Genomic DNA, 21923 nt, shown 5'->3' on the forward strand with positions numbered 1-21923 from the left:
AAGACAGGAATTAGGGCGACTCCATGGACTCAGTAGGGATCCACGCCCCGAGGGGGAACGAGGCACCCAGAGGGAAGGCTGCTTCCCCAGGTCTCAGCTGGTGAAGAGATTGGAAGCTCCCCCAGGGCTCGCTGGGGGCAGCAGGGCCCCTGACCACCTGCTCCCGCTGCAGAGCAGGCCCTGCCTGGCCAGCCTCCCCTAACCTCTGGACCACAAGCCTCTTTTGTGCTTGCTCCCTGGGGCTCCATCTCCTGGCAGGGGTCACGGGGCGCCACTGATCCCATCCCCCTGCCGGTGTGCCCGGCTGGTAATTGAAAATACCAGAATTCCCTAAAGACCAACTTACAGGGAAACCTGACACCTCAGGGTGGGCGGCGGGCAGCAGGAGGGATGGGAGAACATCCATCTGTTCCCTTCTCTCCGCCGTTAATCCCCCTGGATTCCAGGAGAAAGGCCAGCCCTCCTTGGCCCTCACTGGCCCGCCTTGATCATCTTCCCAGCAAATGCCTCCTCCTTGCCACACCCAGGGTTACGGGGCTTATGGGATCAGAGCCTGGGTTAGCTGCCCGTAACCCAAGCCTGCCAGCTAAGCCCGCCGAGCCCAGACCCCCATGGCTGTGGGGGACCTGCCTCCACCAACAGCTGAGCGCCCAGAGCCAGGGCGGCGGGTGGGTGGTGGGTGAGGGGAGTCAGCCAGAGCCGGACCAAGTTAGCTTTGCAGCAGCCCTCTGAGGCCCACTGGTTTCAAGACCTCTGTGGTCAGCCTGCATCGGCCGCAGACAATGGAGGGGAGAGGAGATGCTGGACTTTGGTGGGCCTGGGTTCAAATCCCAGCTCCACTGCTTGGTAACTTTGGGCAAGTTACCTCATACTTCAGTGCCTCCGTTTCCTCACCTATAAAATGAGTATAACAGTAATACCAGCCTCTCAGGGTTGCTGTGAATGTTAAATGAGTTAATTGACGTAAAGCATTTGGAAAAGTGCCTGGTGTAGAGCGAACAAGGAATTGTTAGGTGTTAGCTGTGGGGCCTTCTCTTTTTTGTTTTTTAAGGCATCATGGGGCATCCAGAGGTTGTCCAGATGACAGGCTTGCGTTTTAGTTAAGGAACAGGTTGCCACCCCTACCGCAGTCCTTCTGTGGCTCCCCAGTGCCTTTGCGACAAAGCAACTCCTCGGCCTGGAGGTCTGGCCCCCACCTGCCTTGGCAGCCCCATCCCTGTGCCTCTCCTGAAACTACTTGTACCACTGCGTCAAGACTCTTGAGTCCGTGGGCCCCGGAGGAATACTGTAGCCTGGGCAGATGAGAGGGGCAGTCTCGGGCAGAAGCTGGGCTGGGAGAAGCAGCATGGGGGGTGGAAAATATACTAGACCAGGACTCAGCTGATCTAGGCTCTAGTCCCAGGCCCACCTCTACCTGCTGTGTGACCTTGGACAAGTTACTTCCCTCCTCTGGCCCTGAATCCACTACTCCTCAAAATAGGGGCCACAGGCCAGCAGCATCGGTATCAACTGGGAGATTGTTAGAACTACAAATTCTCAGACCCCATCCCAGACCAGCTGAACCAGAATCTCTGGGGGCGGGAGGAGGGGCCCAGTAATACGAGTTTTAACAAGGTCTCCTGGTTATCTCCTTACTTCCACTCAAGTCGGAAAAGTCCAGTAATCTATAGGGACACATGCTACCACTTTCACCTCCATTATTGGGAGGCGAAATTGCAGGGAGAGATGTGGAAGGAGCAGCTTCACCCCTGCTTGGGACTGGATCACCTTGGCCGAGTTCCAAAACGGAGGCTTGGGCCCAGGAGCTCCACACCAAGTCCAAGTCTCATGGTTTCTCCACTGCCTAGTATGGTGCCCAGCCTGGAGCAGGCACTCATTGGGCTGAAACAAATATGCCTTCTCCATTAGACTGTGCCCCCTGGAAGGCAGAGACCCTGCAAGGTTCCTCTCTTGAGCCCCAGCACCCAGCATCGTGCCAACATCACAGTGACTCTGAATTGAAATCTTTTTCCAGCTTTCTTGAGATATTGTTGACATAGATCATATGCAAGTTTAAGGAGTACACTGTGAGGTTTCGATACACATGTATATTGCAAAATGATTGCCTTAGTGAGGTTAGTTAACACCTCTATCCCTTCACATAATTACCTGTGTGTGTGTGTGTGTGTGTGTGTTGATAATATTTAAGATCTACTCTCTTAACTTTCCAGTATATAATACAGTATTGTAAATTATAGTCACCCTGCTGTAAATAGGTCCCCAGAACTTATTCACCTTATAGCTGGGAGTTTTTACCCTTTGACCAACATCTCATTTCCTCCAACCCCCAGCCCTGGGTAGCATTCTACTCTATTGAAATATTCTTCATAATATCTCCCTCCTGATGGTGCTGGGCGTCACACGTAAACCTTTGCCTGCATTTCTCCTTTCATCCTCACAGCGTCCTTGCCAGGTAAGGGTCCCCATTGGACAGGTATAGAAACTGAGGCTCAGAGAGGTTAAGAGAACTTGGTCAAGGTCACAGTATTGGGGAGTGGAGGAGTAGGGAGTTGCATGCAGGTCTCTCTGATTCCACCTCTGGGCTCCCAGCCACTAACCTAGACTGCCCTTCTGGGGGCTGGATTGGAATTTCCTTAGCTGAGCTTTCTACAGTTCTCAGCAGGAAGCACTAGGTAAATGCACGTAGTAGCGGCGTAATGAGAATACTCCTCACCTATCCCTGCGGGCTCAGTGCATGTCTGATGCTCCACAGACATGCAGTGGCAGCACGCGCCCCCCACGACATACATACCCCTCCCACCTTGGTGAGAGATCCCAGCATTCCAAGGAGCCCTGAAGATGACCTCATCCAGCCCCTCACACCAGAATTATCCTCAGACCCTTGGAGGCAGGGTCAGGGCATATCCCTCCTCGAATCCCTAGTGGCTGAGTTTAAAGCATCCTCACTGATTTTCCAGTGCATGTGAATGCGCGCACATGAGCGCACGCGCGCGCACACACACACACACACATACACACACACCCTGAGTGGTCACACTGCCCTGTGTTTTGTCTGAGGGGGGCTGAGAAGCTTAGGGGAGGCCTGGGGGCGGGGTGCTTCCTGGGCCAGCAGGAAAGGTAAGCCCCCAGCCAGGATCCCCCAGATTAGCCCAGATCTGGGAAACTCCAAGAGGGACCAATTTTGTTGTTTTCAACGGGCAGCTGACTACGACAGGCTGGAGAGAGGGATAGACAGCCCAGGCCTCACGGAGGAGCCAGGGCTGCCAGAAGTCCAGGAGAACAAGCTCTACACAATGGTGGCGCCAGAGGGAGGGGTGGGGCTGGGACTGGAGACAGGCTCAAGGAGGGAGGGGACAGAGAGTAGGACCAGCTCTGAGGGACAACAGGAAAAGAGCTGGGGCAGGATAGTTCAGCTTCAGGCATAGCTCAGCTCCTCACTAGCTGTGTGACCTTGGGGAAATCACCACACCTCTCTGAGCCTCAGTTTCCTCTTCTGCAAATGGCAGCTATTTACCCCCATCCCACACTGTTGTTGAGAGGATCAAACAAAATGACGCAGGTCAGCTGCTCAGTGCACAGTGGCCAGTGCCTAGTGATACCCGTGAACACTCACAGCACTGACCACGTGCCAGGCACCGCACTGAGCACCTGAAACGCTTTCATTCATCTGTCCTCACAACAGCCCCCAAGGCACGTTACCATTAGGCTCACTTTACAGATGAGGAAACCAAGACACCAAGAGCTCTGACCACTCCTCCACAGGGATCTAGCAATTTCCTCATTAATTTCCAGTGAACGTTTACTTGGAACTGGGCTGACCGCATGGTAACCAGGGCTGCGCTGGTAGAGAGCCTGAGCCACCAGGTTCAAGGGCTAGCCCTCCACTGCCTTGCCGCATGAGCCTTGAGCAGGTCACTGAACAGCTCCAAGCCTCCGTGTCTCCATCTATAAACTGGGGATGTTAATAGCCCTCAGCTCGTAGGGCAGTTGTGAGAATTCTGTGTTACACCTGTGTTAATAGGTGTTGAGTACCTGGAACAGGGCTTGGCACAGAATAAGAGCTCAGTAAGTGTTAGGTCAGTGGCTTTTTCCTTGTTATTATTATACACATACACACAACCCTGAAAGCTCTTCAAGTGACTTCATGAAGCATGAGAATATGTTGCTTTGTCCAGCCACTTACTATCTATGTAGCTTCAGGCAAGTCCCTTTACTGTGATTCTCAGTTTCTCCATCTGCAAAATGGGCTGAAGGAGGTCTGCTTCACAGGTTGTTGTGAGGATTAAATGGGTGCATGTGTATTGAGGCCATAGCCCAGTATTAGTAGGTGCTCAATAGGCAGTGGTTGGTGGGGCCCCTCCTTTGGATTGGGTCTTCTTGATACCGTGGCAGGGAACAAGGAAGACAGAGTCTCCTTGTTTGACTAAGGAGGAAACTGCTGGGAGCCGGGTCCCTGATCTTCCCAGGAGGCCCACTGCCCCTGGCAGGGCAAGGAGCCAAACTGAGAGACAGGCAGCCCTCCCTTGGCGGGGGGCGGGGGGGGGGGGGCGTGGCAGAAAGAACAGAGGCTCTTCAGGGACACCTAGGCCAGGGTCCAAGTCCTTCTTCTGGGTGCTGCCACCCCATCTGGGGTGTCTTGGGCCAATTTTCCACAGCTCCTTGGGGTGCTGGAGGGGAGCCTAGACCCTTTCGGCCCACACTGGCCCCTGGGCTGATCCAACTCCAGGACAAGGGCTAACCAGGAAGGACAGGCAGGGAACATTTGAGCTGCAAGATCACAGGGATCTTCCAGCTGTGCCCATGGTGCAGAGGAGGAACCAGGTCCAGAGAGGGGGGTCACTTGCCCGAGGTTGCCCGGGCAATTAGTAGCAGGACAGAGAGCAGGGCCTGGGTCTTCTGACCAATAGACAGCTCCCTCCACGCTGGGGACAAAGGAACAGAGACAGAGGAGGAAACAGATGAGGATCTCTAAGCACTAATCCTCCAGGATCCCCTACCGGTCCCTGATCCATGCTCATGTCAGTGTGGTCAGAGCCCCTAGAAAGCAGGATTTGGGTGGGAGGAGAAGGGTCAGCCTCAGCCTCCTTCAGGAATCACCGTGATGGTCAAGACAGGGCATCCGCTTGTCACGGACCTGCCCAGGAGCCAGGAGAGACTGCAGGAGGTGCCCCTCTCACCCTGGTGAGTCCTCAGCCCCTCCTGGGACCAGTCACACAATAGGGAAGGACCGGGTCAGGACTCATGGACAAACTCTTCTCTGGAGAGTGGCAGACCTGGGTTCCAATGCCAGCTCCCCCACTGACAGGCTGTGTCATCTCAGGAAGCCTTGTGCTGCTCTGAGCTTCGGGGTCTGCACCTGTCGGTGGGGCTAATACTGCCCCCTCACTGACAGTCAGCTCAGGACACACACGTGTGAAGGGCCCAGGGCCATGGCTAGTACGTTGTGGGTGCTTTGTGCTTTGTGCAGGCAAAAAGCACAGGCATGGGTGCTCTGTGAAAGAAGGAATCAAGGAAGGGGCAGCAAGCCTGAACTCACTGTGACCTTGGGCAGCTCACAACCCCCTCTGGACCTCAGTTTCCACACCTGTAAAATGAGGGGATAGGACTAAATTATTTCTAAGGGTCATTCTAGCACTAAACACAGCCTCCCCTGACATTTTTTTTTTTTTTTTTAATTTTTGGCTGTGTTGGGTCTTCGTTGCTGCGTGCGGGCTTTCTCTAGTTGCGGTGAGCGGGCGCTACTCTTCAACGCGGTGTGCAGGCTTCTCATTGCAGTGGCTTCTCTTGTCGCACAGCACGAGCTCTAGGCACACGGGCTTCAGTAGTTGTGGCGCACGGGCTTCAGTAGTTGTGGCATGTGGGCTGAGTAGCTGTGGCTCACAGGCTCTAGAGCGCAGGGTCGGTAGTTGTGGCGCATGGGCTTAGTTGCTCCTCGGCACGTGGGGTCTTCCCAGACCAGGGCTCGAACCCGTGTCCCTTACATTGGCAGGTGGATTCTTAACCACTGCGCCACCAGGGAAGTCCCTCCTCTGACATCTTGTCTCCTACACCTAACCACCCTCCATGAGGGCACTAGCAACGCTGCTGGGAGGGATGGGTGAAATTCCGTAACATGCAATTAACCATTTTAACGTGTACAGTTCCGTGGCATTTCGTACATTCACAGTGTTGGGCAATTACCACCTCTATCCAGTGCCAAATCATTTTCATCACCCCAAGGAAAACCCCGTACCCAGCATTCCCCATGCTCCCTCCTCCAGCCCCTGGCAACCACCAATCTGCTTACTGTCTCTATCACCTTACCTATTCTGAATATTTCATATAAATGGGACCAGACCATATGTGACCATACCGTTTGCATCTGCCTTTCACTTAGCATGTATTTGAGCTTTATCCTCATTGTAGTGTACTTCATGTGTACTTCATTCTCTTTTATGCCTAAATAATATTCTGTTATATATGTATACCACAATTTGTTTATCCATTCATCTGTTGATAGACATTTGGGTTGTTCCCACCTTTTAGCTGTTGTGAATAGTACTGCTATAAATATTCATACACAAATATTTGCTTGAGTACCTGTTTTCAGTTCTTTGGGGTATATGATTAGGGGTGGAATGGCTGGATCATATGGTAATTCTATGTTTCACTTTTTAAGGAACCACCAAACTGTCTTCCATGGTAGCTATGGATTTATTTTTATCTATTTATTTTTCGCAGTCCTTTTTATTCACTGCAGTATCCCTGCACATAGGAGGCACTCAGTGCACATTTGTTGAAGGAATGAATGAATCTCCCACCGTCTCTGCTTCCCTGTCCCAGAGCCCCATCCCCTTGTCTAGGGTCTGTATGTCCCCTGCTTCAGTAGACTGTAACCTCCAAGAGAGAATGAATTAACATTTCGTCCAACCCACTTGGGGCCGGACCAGAGAAGGGGCCCAATGCATCTGTCTTGAGTTGATGCGGCTGAGCTTCCCCAGGGATGGCTGGAGCTGTCGGTGTCTGTAATCTGAAGGTGCCTCATGAGAGCAGCACCTGTGGCCCTGCACCCTGTCGGCTCCCCAGGCTGGCTGTGTGGCCTAAGCCAGACGCCTTCCCCTCTCTGGTCCCACAGCTCTCTGTCTGGGCACCTTTGAGGCTGGGCCAGAAACTGCACCCTCTCATGCCCACCCCTGACACCTGACCTCTGACCTGTCTTCCAGCTCCATCGGCCGTGTCCATCATGCACCAGGTGAGCCGCACCGTGGACAGCATTACCCTGTCGTGGTCCCAGCCCGACCAGCCCAATGGCGTCATCCTGGATTACGAGCTGCAGTACTATGAGAAGGTACCTGTGCTCCTGGGCGCTCTCCCCACTCCCACCTCCCGCAGGGCCCCCTTCCAGGCTGGTGCTGGGGTTCTGCCATCCCGCAAGACTAGGCAGTCTGGTGAAGCAGAAAGAGCACTGGCCTCAGCTCCACTCCTGCCCAGCTGTGAGACCTCAGGCAGTTGCCTTGACCTCTCTGAGTCCTGCTTTTCTGGTCTAGGGGATCAGGCCACAATCTCAGTGAAATGCAGTGGTCACAGCCCTTTCCCCACCAAGACCCCTTTCATCTTGACTTTGATGGGCCTGATGTTCTGAAAAAACTGGTTTTCCCAAAAGCTGCATTTCTTAAGTAATAATTAGTCATTTACCCATTCTGAAGCAGAGATTTGAAACTGCTCAAGAGAGCTTCTGACAGGGTGAGAGGGTGGAGCTTCCTCCCCATGTTGCTCTGATTCCAGCTAAAACACTCGTTTTTGTTTGCCTGAGTGCCCTTTGTATGTATGGGGAGAGAGTGATTTCTCTTTGAGCTTTTAAATCAGACCTTTATTACTCCCTCAGGGACCTAGGGTTGGAAGCCACTGGTGTAGAAGAAGGAGCATTGGACGAGGAATGAGAAGCTGTAGGTTCAAATCCCAGCTCCATCCATAACCAGCTGTGTGACCTTGGGCGGGCATCTTTCTCTCTCTGAGCCTCAGTTTCCCCCTGTGTCAAATACAAATGAGACCACCTCTCTCGTGTGGCGGCTGTGAAGGTTAGGGAGAAAAGGCAGGTGTAGTGCCCAGCATTGCCTGGCCCTCAGCAGAGACAAGTGTGCCTTCCCTTCCTCCCTCTTCTGCGCTGCCTGCTTCTCGGTGGGCAAGAGCTACATGATGTAAGGCCAGGTGAGCTCAGCACATCTGAATGTGGGGTCTGCACAGTACAGAGTCAGCAGAGACAGAGCAGCTGGACATCAGAGGCCCAGAAAACTCTCTCTTTGGGATGATGACGTTTTTAACTGCTCCCCGAGGCACCCAATAGCCACAGAGACTGTCCCTGGGAAAGGGATCACTAGGCTCCCATTTAGACTAGGTTGTAAATGACTACAGGAAGTACATTAGTTGAGGGTAAGCCCACTGGGAAATAGAAAAGGATGGAAAAGCTTTCCCTAACGACCAAGAGGAAGAGAGGGGGAGTCATTTGCAGCCAGCCCTGCTGGGGCCCGCGTTCTAAGGCCCAGCCCAGCCCTCCCACTCTATTAACCCCTGGGTCGGCCAAACTCTGGTGAGTCTCAGAGGTTCAGCAAACACCTGTCCAGCCTCACCCGGCTGGTTTGTGATTGCGTCCTTGCTCATCCCCTCGTCTAAGCAGTGCACTCCGAGGGACCGGGAACCACATCTGTCCAGTACACCACCTGCTCCCAGCGCCCTGGGCCTGGCACCAAGGAGACACTTGCTAAGCATTGGCTGAATAAATGAGTGAGTGGATCCCTTCCCGTGGCCTCGGTAGAGAGTGGAGACCTTGCCTTACCTCCGCTGTGTCCCTCGCCTGGCACACAGTAGGTGCTTGAGGTGTTGTTGGACAGCCTGAGCTGGGATGAGGTGAGGGAAGCAACTCCACCCTCGCTGGGCCCTGGAGAGCCTTAAAGTAGCTGGGCACCCAGGGTAGCTGGACCAGCTGCTCCCAGGCCCAGGAAGCCCCAGCCTTTGCAGAGCATTTCCACCCCCTCTGGCAGGGACAGTTTAGCAGCTCAGAATTAAAAAAAAAAAAAAAAAAACTAATTAAGAAGCTTTATGATTAAATGAAACTGAAAGCATTTGTCCCCAAAGATTGGAACGGAAATGAGAAATCCCGGCGCGGGTCCTGCCTACGACCCATTTCCTACCGAGAAGGGAGGGGCTGGGGAGGCTGTCGGAGGTGTGAACCAGGAGGCAGCACTGTCCTACTTTCCGCCGCTACCTGGGCATCCCCAGGCCCCTGCCAGGGGTGGCAGGACCAGCAGGCCCTGCAGCAGCCATAGTTATCACCTGCTCACATTTCCTGAGTGCCCACTATGGGCTGAGCACATCACCTCTGTTACCTCATTCATCCTCGCAGCAGTGCTATTCGTCTCACTGGACAGGAGGGGAAACTGAGGCACAGGGAAGTTGTGTAACTTGTCCAAGAGCACCCAGCTGCTAAGTGGAAGACTTCACCTGGCCCTCCTGCCTCCCAGTTTTCTCCCAGGGATATTCTGGGATGACTGTTAAGAGGTGGACAGGAACAGGCCCTGATGGAGAATTGTAGGCACAAATGGCAAGAGAGGGGCAGACATGAGGTACAGCTCTGATGAGACGTGGCCTTACTTCTGTCAACCCCTCCTCCCAGGGCCTGGGTGCAGAAAGAGACAGCTTGGCTCTGCAAGTGGGCAGATGGACTCTGGTTTGTTCAACATTCACTGTCACCAGCTTTGGGCTGGGCTGCTGGATGCCAGGAATACTCAGAGTAACCAGACATGCCTGAAGGCCTCAGGGATTTCACAGTCCAAGGGAAAAGACAGGTTCAGACACAAATAGCCTTTAGACAAGATGTGCTACAGGCCACAGAAGGGCCAGCAAAGGTTTCATGGGGCCACCATAATCCTGGCATGGATGAGAGGAAATCTTCATTTAGGTTACATTTGAGCCGAGCCTTGAAAGATGCTAGGAGTTAACCAGACAGACAAGTGATGAGAGCAGGGTCATTCCAGATGGCAAGAACAGCATGTGCAAAGGCCCTGGGGCAGGAGTGTGCTAGCTGCATTCAGGGAACAAAGAAGGCGAGAGTGGCAGGAACGACCAGAACAAGGGAGGGATTGGTAGGGGAGGAGTTTGGGGAGGGAGGCGGGGTGGGGTTGTGGTGGGACTTCCAGGCCGTTAGAGTCTGGATTCAATTTAATGGAGTATGATAGGAAGCCATCAGGAGATTCTGGAAGGATGTGATCTGACTCCTATTACTTTTAAGATTCCTACTACTTGCCATGTGGAGAATAGACTGCAAGGGGGTCCCAGGGACACGGTAGACCCAGCACAGGGCTCTTATGGGACGCCAAGAGAGAAATGATGGTGACATGGAGTTGGAGGGCTGGCAGCAGAGATGGTGAGAAGCTGACAAATTCAGACAATATTTTGGAACTCAGGGGACCAGGGAGATGTGAAAGATGACTCCCAGTGGATGGCGGTGCCTTTTCCCGGGGGCACATGTGGGTTTGTGATTTGCAGAGGTAGGTGCAGTGCTTGCCAGGGGTAGGGAGATGGTAGCCAGGAACAGACAAGAGAGGGTGCAGAGGAAACACAGAAGTGGAAGGATAGGATCCAGGAGAAAGGCAGGATTTAAGGAGAGAAAGAAAAAGTTGTTGATGAAAGTGTCGGGGAAGACACCAGCAGAGGGTGAGCAGGAGAGCCAGACGTGGCTTCTATCCCTGATCTCTGACATCCCAGCCACCACCTCTACTTTTCTGAGTCAGCCCCACCCTTGGGGAGGCAGAGCCGGGCTGCTCGTGGTGAGATTTGTTTCTGGTAAGTCCACAGCCAGCTCTTACCCAACACTCCAGCATCCTCCTGGTGCCTGCAGTTGATTTCTTTAATGAATGCTCCAGACCCTCCCAGGTAGGGAGATTAGGAACTGAGCCCTGCAGTCCCCTGTGGGCCCCACCCCCCATCATGCTTCCCACTCCTCCTTTCCTTCTTTAGAAAGGGCTCTTTCGGAGCAGCCTCTCCGTTTGGCCTTTCCCCAGCTCCGCTGGGATTTCCCAGCCTGCCTGGAGCCCGGAGCTGACAACCACGTTGCTGGAAGGTTGCTGGATGCCGTTGACGAATGGTGTTAGCCAGACCATGGTTGGCCGTTTCCATTGGTTCTGGCATCCCAGGGGAGGTGGCCTCCTTTGGCAGCTGCCCTGAAGCACACAGGTTCACGCTCCCCTTGGCTCCCCAAGAGCTCAAGAAGAGTCATTTGTGAGGCGGATGGGCCCTCGTAGGCCACATCGATTTATGTGTTTATTCAACAGAAACTTCTATTTGGCAGAAGTGTAGGGAAAGGATATTCCAGACAGAAGAGACAATGGTTGGGGAGCAAGGAGTGAACTATGAAAGTCCAGGCTGCATTCAGGTTGTTGCCCAGTGTACATGGAGTTGTATCTACATGGAGAGGTTTGTCACTCATTCATTCACTTTTGCAGTCACTCATTCATTTAATGACCATTGGTGAAGGCCTACTCTATCACGTGTTGATGATAACAGTGATGGTGGTAGCCTACATTTACTAAGTTTTTAGGTGTCCTAGAGACGATGGTAAAAGCTTTCCCCTTGGGTTTCCCTGGTGGCGCAGTGGTTGAGAGTCTGCCTGCCGATGCAGGGGACATGGGTTCGTGCTCCGGTCCGGGAAGATCCCATGAGCCATGGCCGCTGAGCCTGCGCGTCCGGAGCCTGTGCTCCGCAGCGGGAGAGGCCACAGCAGTGAGAGGCCCGCGTACCGCAAAAAAAAAAAAAAAGAAGCTTTCCCCTTTTTTTCCTATTAAATCTCCACAATCACCCTGTATGGTACATAGTGGTGTCATACCACTTTAGCGATGAGAGCACCGAGGCTGAGAGGGCTTAAGAAATGCAGCCAGTGCCTCATTGGTCCATTGGGTAAGGATCTAAACTGAGCACTAGTGGATTTCGTACTAAATTTCTTCCCATAATCTGTTGGTGCTTAACCTTTATGCAGATAATGGGACTTCAAAGAGAGGGGAGAGGGAAGAGAATTGATGGCTCTTGAGCACCTCCAATGTGCCAGGCACTACCTGATCAAATTTTATCTTCACAACAACCCTGAAAAGTTGGCACTTATTGCTCCATTTTCCGGAATAGAAAACGGGCTCAGGGAAGTGAAGGGTCTTTCCCAAGGTCACAGTGCAAAGAAGTGGAAGAACTGGCCTTTGAAATGACTTTCAATCCCATGCTCAGTCCTGTGCCTAGCTTTAGAGAAGGGATCCACTCAGGTTAGTGCCTAAATTTCCCGAGGCACCTATGCCACCAACAGTTTCCTCCCATCTCCTCATTACAATCAGAAACTTTCAACTTCCAGCCTCTAAGCGGGCAGCCACCGTCTGCAGAATCCAATCCCCCTTTTCAAGCCTGAGCCCATCCCGTGCTGGACAGCGGCACTTAGTGGCCAACTATGGGACTGCATCCCAGGTTCATAGAATGAATAGTTTAACATTCACTCATTCATTCATTATGTCAGTAGTTAGTGAGCACATACTACGTGCCCAGCCTGGGGGTACCAGAGATGAACCAGACAAGGTCCCTGCCCCAGGGAACCCACAGGCTTAGAGAAGACACATTTATATCAGAACAGTGGGTGGGAGAGGAGACAATGGACCTGCAGTCTCTGGCTGGGACATCTGGGAAGTCTCCCCAGCCGAGGCGATACTTGTGCTGAGTCTTGAATGATAAGTAGGGAACTGCCAGGCAAATGAGTAAAGAGTATTTCAGACAGGGGCAACAGCACTTGCAAAGGCTCAGAGTGTCCAGGGAAGGTCGGATTGCCAAATAAAATGTAGGACACCAGGTTATATTTGAATTTTTTAAAATATATTTTTAGTATAAGTATGTCTCAAAGAGTGCACGGGACATACTTATACTAAAAAATTATTCATTGTTGAGCAGAAATTCAGATTTAGCTGAGCATTCTGTTTTGTTTTGTTTTTTCTAAATCTGGCAGTCCTACTAGGGAAAGGGGAAGTAGTTGCATATAGCTGGAGCCTGGAGGACCCTGGGGATGTGGCAGGAGAGACTGGCAAAAGGCAAGTCATGGAGAGTCTGGAATGCCAGGCTAAGGAGTACAGCCTTCGCCCTGTGGCCGTTGGCAAAGGACTTTGCATGCAGGCCCCTGTGCTTGGTACAGGGGAACGAAACACAGCCCCTTCCCTCCGGAGTTTACAATCAAGGGAGTGAGATGAGCATGGGCCTAAGGTGACGGGACATAGCCGAAACCAGACAGCAAGTACTCCAGGGCTCAGAGGAGGGGAGGCACATCTGGTGAGGAAGTCAAGGAGGCTTCCTGGAGGAGTAGGCAGGTGATCTGGCTCAGGAGAAGAGACTGCCTATCCGCTACTGCCCCCACATCCCAATCTCTTTCTCACCTCCTTGCCTTTGCACCTGCTGCTCCTTCCCAGCAACGCCCTCCCGCTTCTTTGCCTGCGTGACTTCTATTTGTTCTTTAAGATTCCGTTCCAGTTGCCCCCAGTCTCCAGGGAGATTTCCTTGACATCATCTGATATCCCCCAGCCAGGCCAGGTCACATGCCCCTGGGCTCACTGCGCTTACCCTACCCGTGTAAGCATTTCATACATATTAATTCATTTCATTCTCTGAACGCTTTGAGGTAGCTATTATTATTATTATCCCCATTTTACAGGTGAGGAAAAGGAGGCAGAGAGAAGTTAAGGAACTTGCCCAAGGTCACAAAGGTAGTAAATAATAGAGTCAGGATTTGAACCGAGAAAGTCTGGCTCCAGTTCCCTTTAACCTATACACTATAATAACATTGTAATTACATTATTACAGTGTAGTTGTGTAATTACATAATAGGATTGTAGTTACAATTATTATCTGTAATAACATTGCTCACACTGAATTTAATTGTTTCATGAGCGTTTTCAAGGGCTCTGCGGACCCGGCCACGTACAGGATTGACATGTACAATCAGGTGTGCATTTTTCTACATAAGGGTTCATAGCTTTTCATCGGTTTCTCAAAGGGGTTCATGATCCTCAAAGGGTTAAGACCTCCCCACCATTTGCTTTGCTGAACTGAGCTCTCCAAGGAGGCCAGGGTCTCTGCTTTACCTCCTGTGAGTCCCTAGTGCCCAACCCAGGGCCTAGTGCAAAGAGGGTATTTGGGGAGGGTTTGCTGGGTAGCTGACAGACACCTGAACAAGCATCATGTAGGCTGGTAAACATCTGCATCAACTCAAGCCCTTTTCCACTCCCACTGCAGCAGCTGGATCTTTGTCCTGTCCCAGACACCTCAGGTCACCCTGGACAGTGATCAGGTCAGAATTGGCATTCTCCTCTCTCAAAGGAGGGAACATCAGGTCCTGGGTATCCAAAGGCATGGGTATTAGAGGCGGCTTCATGCAGGAGACTTAGTTTGAGTCCCAAAGCAGCCACCAACTGATGTATGTGACCTTGAGCATCATTTTCCCTTTCTGGGCCTTAATTCCTGCCTCACTCAAATGTGCTGAGGCTGAAAGGGGCTCCGTCCACTTAATCCGTAGAGGCATGAGGCAGGAAGAGGGATGCAGAAGTGAATAAGTTGGGCCCTCTCCCTGCTGTCTCTAAGAACCCACAGTCTAGTCTTCAGGGTCTGCATACAGTGGCCACTCAGCATATGTGTATTAGTCAGCTGTTATTGAGATGATGCTGCAGAACAAACAATTCCAACAATCCAGTGGCTTACAACAAGTGGCTATTTTTCTTGCTCATAGGTTTTTGTCTGTGGGTCAACTGAGGTGGTGCTGTTTCAGCCTAGGAGTTAGGTCAAGGTCTTCTTCACAAGTTTCTCCTTCTGGAACCAGCTGTTACCCAGGTTAAGCCTCACCATGGCAGATGGCAGAAGCATAAGAGACCAGGTCAAATCAACAAGCACATGTAAAGCCTCTACTTGCATTACGTCCTTTAGAATATTCCAACAGCCAAACCAAGTCACATGAACAAATTCAGCATCCGTGAGGCAAAGAAATATGCTCTGCCTTCTTTTGTGGGAAGTGTTGCAAATCATACGCAAAAGGTTTGGGTATGTGATTCTGTTACAGGAAAGGAGTGAAGAATTTGGAACCACAGATGTTTGTCCAGTAGCCAGACCCGCCCCAAGTGGCAGGAGTGGATGGTGGACTCTGGGCTACAACCTCACTAACTGTTTTCTCTGTTCCTCGGCAGGAGCTGAGTGAGTACAACGCCACAGCCATAAAAAGCCCCACCAACACGGTCACTGTGCAGGGCCTCAAAGCCGGCGCCATCTATGTCTTCCAGGTGCGGGCACGCACCGTGGCGGGCTACGGGCGCTACAGTGGCAAGATGTACTTCCAGACCATGACGGAAGGTAAGCAGGGTGCAGAGGGCAGGAGGAGGGTGTTGACTCTACAAACAGAACAAGGACCACCTCCTACAAAGTGCCTTTGTGCAAATTAGAAAAGGCACCCCCTCTTCTAGATGTCAATTCTCCCTCCCTCCCGGGTGAGAACCTTTGTGCACTGTACAAACCGCACAGCCACATATAGAGGACTGTTTCTGTGGCCCGGAAAAGATATGAGCTCCTCCGTTACCATCATGTCCTTTCCCAGGACCGTTGGGAGCTCAGCCCCAATTTGCAAAGCCACTCTGAGCAAGCCAGTTCCATTCCCTGGGCCAGTTTCTTCTCATCGATGAAATGAAAGTATCATATTCCATCTGAGAGAGCAAACATTTTATCCATACATTGCTCCAGTGACTTGCGGTTGGTTTGAGAAGATTTCTGAAGCCACATCTGAGCTCAGCAGGAAGAAGTGCAGGGATGGATTAGTAATGTCTTCCCTGGGCAAGAGAATGGAAGGTTGTAGCCCGTGTGCTTTGTGTCTCCAAGTTTGGGACCACATGGTCTCTAAGCACCCTTCCTGCTCTAATAATCTTTGAGAAGCAGCACAGTTATAGAATGCAGACTCTAATGCCTGACAGTGCTAATTCAGCTCTAGCTGTGTGTCCTGAGTAACTCACCTTACCACTCGGAGCCTCAATTTTCTGATCTATAAATGGGGATGATAACAACTAACTCATTATCATCATCATCATCAAACTAGGCTCAGGATGGGGGATAAAGGTACAGGCCGTAGCACAGGGTTGGCACTACATCTCACGTACTTAGTGCTCACCAGATAGTAGTTAAGGTCATAGTTGTCATTGCTGTGGGTCTGGGGGCCCTTTCCCCAACCAGCCAAACTCCAGAGCAGAATACTTATGACCAGACTTCAGTATCCCTTCTTAGCATCTGCTTCAACCACTGGGCATGGGCCTCAGCCTTTGCCTGGTTGAACATTTCAGAGGCTCCTGGACCCCTGAATTCTTATCACAAAGTCTTATCACAAAAGTCCTCCCTTATAGCTCCACCATCTCTTCTAGTATTCACCTCCTCTGGAAAATCCCCCTTCCTCATGGCCAGCGTTTTTCACCTCTCTAGGTCCTCTTGCATGTTGGATGAGGGTCACTGACCTGGGGATTGGGGAACTGTCTCAAGATCTTTCTTTATTAATTCAACAAATATGTGTTGGTTCTAAGGACCCACAAATGACCTAGTCCCTGACTTCAATAAGTTCCTGTCCGGTCATGGAGGCAATGAGAAGTAGTAATAATAAAATTTTAAACAATGAAGATGTTGATGACATTGAGAATGCACCGAATGGTTTCCAAGAGCCAGGGCCAATGCTGGGCACATTTTACACATTATCTCACTTAAGCCCATGGCCTTGGATCAAACAGACCTGGGTTCAGATGCTGGCACTGGCCACTTTCTAACTGTGTGACCTTAAGCAAATCACAATTTTGCTAAGCCTTAGTTTCCTGATCTGTTAAATGGGATAATTATAGGCAGTACATCATAGGACTATTCTGAGAATTACACAAGATGCATAACATACTTAACCATGACAGACACTTAAAACACTTGAAAACAATAGTAGTTAATATTTACTGAGTGCTCACTATGTGCTACAAGTTATGCTAAGTCCTTTACACAAAAATCCCACGAAATGGGAATTATTCTTCTCACTTTACGTATGAGGAAACTGAGCCCTAGAGAGGTAAGTCACTTTACCAGAGATCACACAGATAGTAAGTGGCACCATTGGGACTCAAACCCAAGGAGTTCAGCTTCAGAGTCTGTGCTTTTTTTTTTTTTGCAGTAAGCCGGCCTCTCACTGTTGTGGCCTCTCCCGTTGCGGAGCACAGGCTCTGGACGCGCAGGCTCAGCGGCCATGGCTCACGGGCCCAGCCGTTCCACGGCATGTGGGATCTTCCCGGACCGGGGCACGAACCCGTGTCCCCTGTATTGGCAGGCGGACTCTCAACCACTGCGCCACCAGGGAAGCCCGAGTCTGTGCTTTTAACTGCCTCTGTATATGTGTCAGATAATTATTATTATTGATTTTCATATCAAATTGAGATGCAGGCATTATTATGCCCATTTTATAGATGAGAAATTGAGAGTTGGAGCAGTTCACGGACTTGTCCAAGGTTACTTGTGAGGGAGTGACAGCCAGTTCTCCACCCGAGCATGACAGATGCTCTGTCAGGAGCGGAACAGACCTGGGATCCAAGGAGACCCAGTATGGTGGGGATGCAGGGGGTCATGACCCCCAGAACCAGGCTGAGAACACTGTGCTGTGCTTTCTCCCCAGCCGAATACCAGACAAGCATCCAGGAGAAGCTGCCCCTCATTATCGGCTCCTCGGCAGCTGGCCTGGTCTTCCTCATCGCTGTGGTTGTGATCGCCATCGTGTGTAACAGGTGGGTGGTGTCCCCCGGCCTGGTCCAGGCCTGGCTGTCCAAGAGGGCTGTCCGCCCATTCTGCCATTCCTGAACAGTGTCTGTGAACAGAGGGGACAGGAGGGGCGCGGGTGGCCTGGAGACACACAAGTGGCCTCCCACTGCCTAAATGGCCATGGTTGGCAGTCCATCCCTTTGAGTCAAGCATTGCCCTGGACAAGTCCACTATTCGAGGAGGTGGCACATTGAGACACTAATACTCCAGCATGAAGGAACATCTCAGAACAGTGGGTGGGAAAGACTGCAGGATGCCGGGAGCCAGGGATGGTGGAGAGGGAGTACCAATCACCCTACTTTCTGCTCTAGTAGAGGCCCCTTCATGAATAGGGCCATAAGCAGACTGAGGAACTCGGGTAAGCCCCCCTGGCTAAGGTGGCTGGAAGGAAGGGGAGAGGACACAGACAGGAAGAGGTGCAGGAAAGGGCATCCCAAGTGGCTGGCACAGCACAGGCAAAGGCAGGCGATGGGACTGGTTCCTGGACTTCTGCTGGGCTTAATGCAAAGATTCTCCCTTCTTCCTTAGAGCTCCCCACTTAAGAACAGACTAGGTCATAAGGTCAGATGGACAGAAGCCCCTGAGTTTCTGGGGCCAGGGGCCATGGCCAGAGATGACTTTGCTCTTTGAAAGGGGCTCAGCTGGTGAGGGGACAGGGGAAATCGTGAGCCTGGACTTGAAGTAGGAGAGGTGGCAAGAGCTGAGTGGGACCAGGGTGGGTGAAGCTGCTCGGCCAGGGGCCAGCAGGGCGTCCTCTGGCAAGGGGGTGGTTTCAAGGGCCTGCCCACCCTCTCCCTATCACCTACGGTGGCTCCCAGCTCCCCGGGTGCCTCCAGGTGGCTCCAGCCCTTTGCTCTTGTTCCAGAAGACGGGGGTTTGAGCGCGCTGACTCGGAGTACACGGACAAGCTGCAGCACTACACCAGTGGCCACAGTATGTATACCCAGCAGGGCCAGCACCCGGGCCCTCACTGCCAGTGCCCAGCAACCTGTCCAGCCTTCTATCACTGCCTCCACCCTTGCTGCGGTCAGACCGATGCCCAGCGGTTCCCCGAACGAACGTGCACATGCCACTCCCTCTGCCTGAAGCACTCCCCCTTCTCTTTACCTGGGTCCCTCCCTCTCCCTCATCAGATACAGACCCCTCTGAGAAGCCTTCCCTGACCCCACCCTGGATTTAGGGCCCTCGTCTGTGCTTACACCGTGCCCCCCTACCTGGCTGCGTGGTGACGACTGCTTCCTTTCTCCCCGCCATTACGCTGGGGGCACGTGGGGACCTGAAATTGTCTGACACTCACCACTGCTTCCCCAGCGCCAGCGGGCGGCCCCGCACACAGCAGGCACTGGGTACAGCCTTGCAGAATAAACACAGGAGTTGAGTGAGATGGTGAGAAGCCCAGGCTCTGGCCTGGGAGGGGAGAGAAGGGAGGCAGGAGGCCTCCTGCTGTGCCTGCTCAGTGCCTCCATTTCCTGCTCCCTCCCACCCCACCTTCAGCCAGGTCTGGGGGCACGTGAGCCACACACTCCCAGAGCAGATGCCCCTCCTGGGGAGCGGATCAGAGAGAAGAGCAGAGCAGAGATTCCTCTCCATCTGACCCTGGCAGAACCAACAACCTGTGCAGGGAGGGGACATGTGGGTCCTCGCTTCGGTTCACTCAGCAAACAGGAATTCCAAATGGGCTCAGTGGGGTACCACAGGGCTCCTCAGTTGGCCACCAAGTAAGGGGGGTCATCAGCACATCGCTTCATTTGTCACATATTTGTTGTGGCCCATGATGTATGTCAGGCCCTGCTCTAGGTGCTGGGGACACACTAGTAAACAAACCAAATATCCCTGCCCTGGTGGAACTTATATCCTAGTGGGAGGCACAGGGGATTTTTTAAAACACATGCAATAAACAAGTAAAGCGTATGGTATATCAGAAGATGAAAAGTGCCCTGGGAAAAAAAGCAAAGTAGAACAGGGTGATTGGGAGCTGCAGGGGTCAGCGCTTCATTTTTAAATAGGGGAGAAGGGGTGGGCCTCAGCGAGAGGGCTTCCTCTGAGCAAAGGTGCAGAGGAGCTGGGGGAGCGAACTGTGTAGAACCTGAGGGAAGAGCATCCCAGGCAGAGGGAATGGCCAGTGCAAAGGCCCTGAGGCTGGAACGTGTCTGGCAGGTTCAGAAACAGCCAGGAAGCTAGTGTGACTGGAGCAGAGTGAGGGGGCAGGAGCAGGAGGTATGAGGGGCCATGACATGTAGATTCTTATCAACCGTTGAAGGACCTTGGTTTTCATTCTGAGTGAAATGAGAAGCCTCTGGAAGGGTCTGAGCAAAAGACTGATGTGCTCTGAGTTACAGTTTTCACAGGATTTCTCTGGCTGCCATGTGGAGAAAGGACTGAAGGGGCTGGGCTGTGCCAGGCAAGGACAGAACAGGGGCCGTGAGGTGGCTGCTGGGATAATCCAGGGAAGATATGATGGTGGCTGGACCAGGGTGGCAACGGGGGAGGTGGTGGGAAGGGGTTGGATTCTGACACACTTTGAGAGTAGAGCCGCCAGATTTGCTGCAGGATTGGATACAGGGTACGCAAGAAAGAGCAAAGCCAAGGAGTTCTAGATACTAAGCCTCTGGGTAAGACTTAACTTGAAGTAAAAGTTCCTGGGCTTAAAAGTCATTTTAGACATAACATGTAAAAATAATTAAACCATTAACATTTCCAGAAGACAATTTAGGTAACTATTTAACTGATAGGTGGATGGAGAAGCACCTTCTAAGCACAAAAGCAATGGAAGGACCATAAGACAAAGGTGGGCAAATTTAACTACACAGAAATAAAAAGCCACCTGTATGTTAAAAATAAAATTCAAGGGCTTCCCTGGTGGCGCAGTGGTTGGGAGTCCGCCTGCCGATGCAGGGGACACGGGTTCGTGCCCCGGTACGGGAAGATTCCACATGCCGCGGAGCGGCTGGGCCCGTGAGCCGTGGCCGCTGAGGCTGCGCGTCCGGAGCCTGTGCTCCGCACGGGAGAGGCCACAACAGTGAGAGGCCCGCATACCGCAAAAAATAATAATAATAATAAAATAAAATAAAATTCATAAATTCCATCACCCCATCCTACTCCCCAAGTAATAAAATCATGATCGTAGATGTAGCTTAAACGTATTGTGTTCTTTGTGCCAAGAACTCTTTTAATGCTTAACGTGTGTGTATTCATTTAATCCTGATAATTTCCCACTTTGAGTATGAGGAAACCAGGACACAGAGAGGTCCCACAGCTGTGCCAGGCAAAAACTAAGGTACAAACCCAGGGTGTCTGGCCCCAGAGCACACACACTTAGCCACGCTGTGCTACCTACACCCTTCTGAGCTAGAATAAGACAGGCTCACATGCTCCGTCACCTGGAACCATTTGGGAGCATCACTATTTAGAGGGTGAGTCAGTAACAAGGAAACAGGTGACAGCAGGGATTTGTTTTCAAAATAGACCCCAGAATAGAACGTGTTGTTCACAGATCAACACATTCTCAAGCTCAAGCTCCTACGCCCTGCATCTGAGCAGGATTTTGTTTTTTGTTTTTTTTCTCAAAGCCCTGCCAGCTCTGTGATCGCATATCCACCAGCCACCCTCTGTGGCTGGGACAGAGGAAGAAGCTGAGGCCCGGGTATGTGTGTGATGGCTCCAAGTCACCCTCACGGGCTCATGTTTTCCATCGTTCAGCAGGTGCTGAATGAGTACCGAGGGCTATGGTGCCTGGATGTGGAGCCAGGGGGACTCACCTGGTTTCTCAGCCATACGCTGCTACTGGCCAGCTAGGTGACCTTGGGGAAGCCATCAAACCTCTCTGAGCCTTGGCATCTTTATATGCGAAGCAGTAGGAATGATACTTTCACAGAGTTATGAGGATTAAATGGATATTAAAGCGCTTTGTAATAATAATATTTAACAATAGCCAACTCTTCATGATAACAGTTAACAATTATTCAGTGCTTTCTATTTGCCAAATACTGTACAAAGCCCTTTAAAAAGATTCTCATTTAATCTTTGCAGCCCCCTTACAAGGTAGGGGATTTGTTTATTTATTATCT

General features: G+C 51.8%; 1 protein-coding gene across 1 annotated transcript in view; it reads left to right on the forward strand.

The window, feature by feature from the left end:
* Positions 1-21923, forward strand: part of EPHB2 (EPH receptor B2) — a 185917-nt gene that overhangs the window by 153160 nt on the left and 10834 nt on the right. Inside the window, exons 6-9 of the mRNA XM_060015781.2 lie at positions 7203-7327; positions 15225-15387; positions 17714-17822; positions 18722-18789. Of these exons, the coding sequence (XP_059871764.1) occupies positions 7203-7327; positions 15225-15387; positions 17714-17822; positions 18722-18789 (465 nt within the window). The remainder of the gene's footprint in view (positions 1-7202; positions 7328-15224; positions 15388-17713; positions 17823-18721; positions 18790-21923) is intronic.

The sequence above is a fragment of the Delphinus delphis genome, chromosome 1 (assembly GCF_949987515.2).
Source record: "Delphinus delphis chromosome 1, mDelDel1.2, whole genome shotgun sequence".
NCBI classification, from domain to species: Eukaryota; Metazoa; Chordata; class Mammalia; order Artiodactyla; family Delphinidae; genus Delphinus; species Delphinus delphis.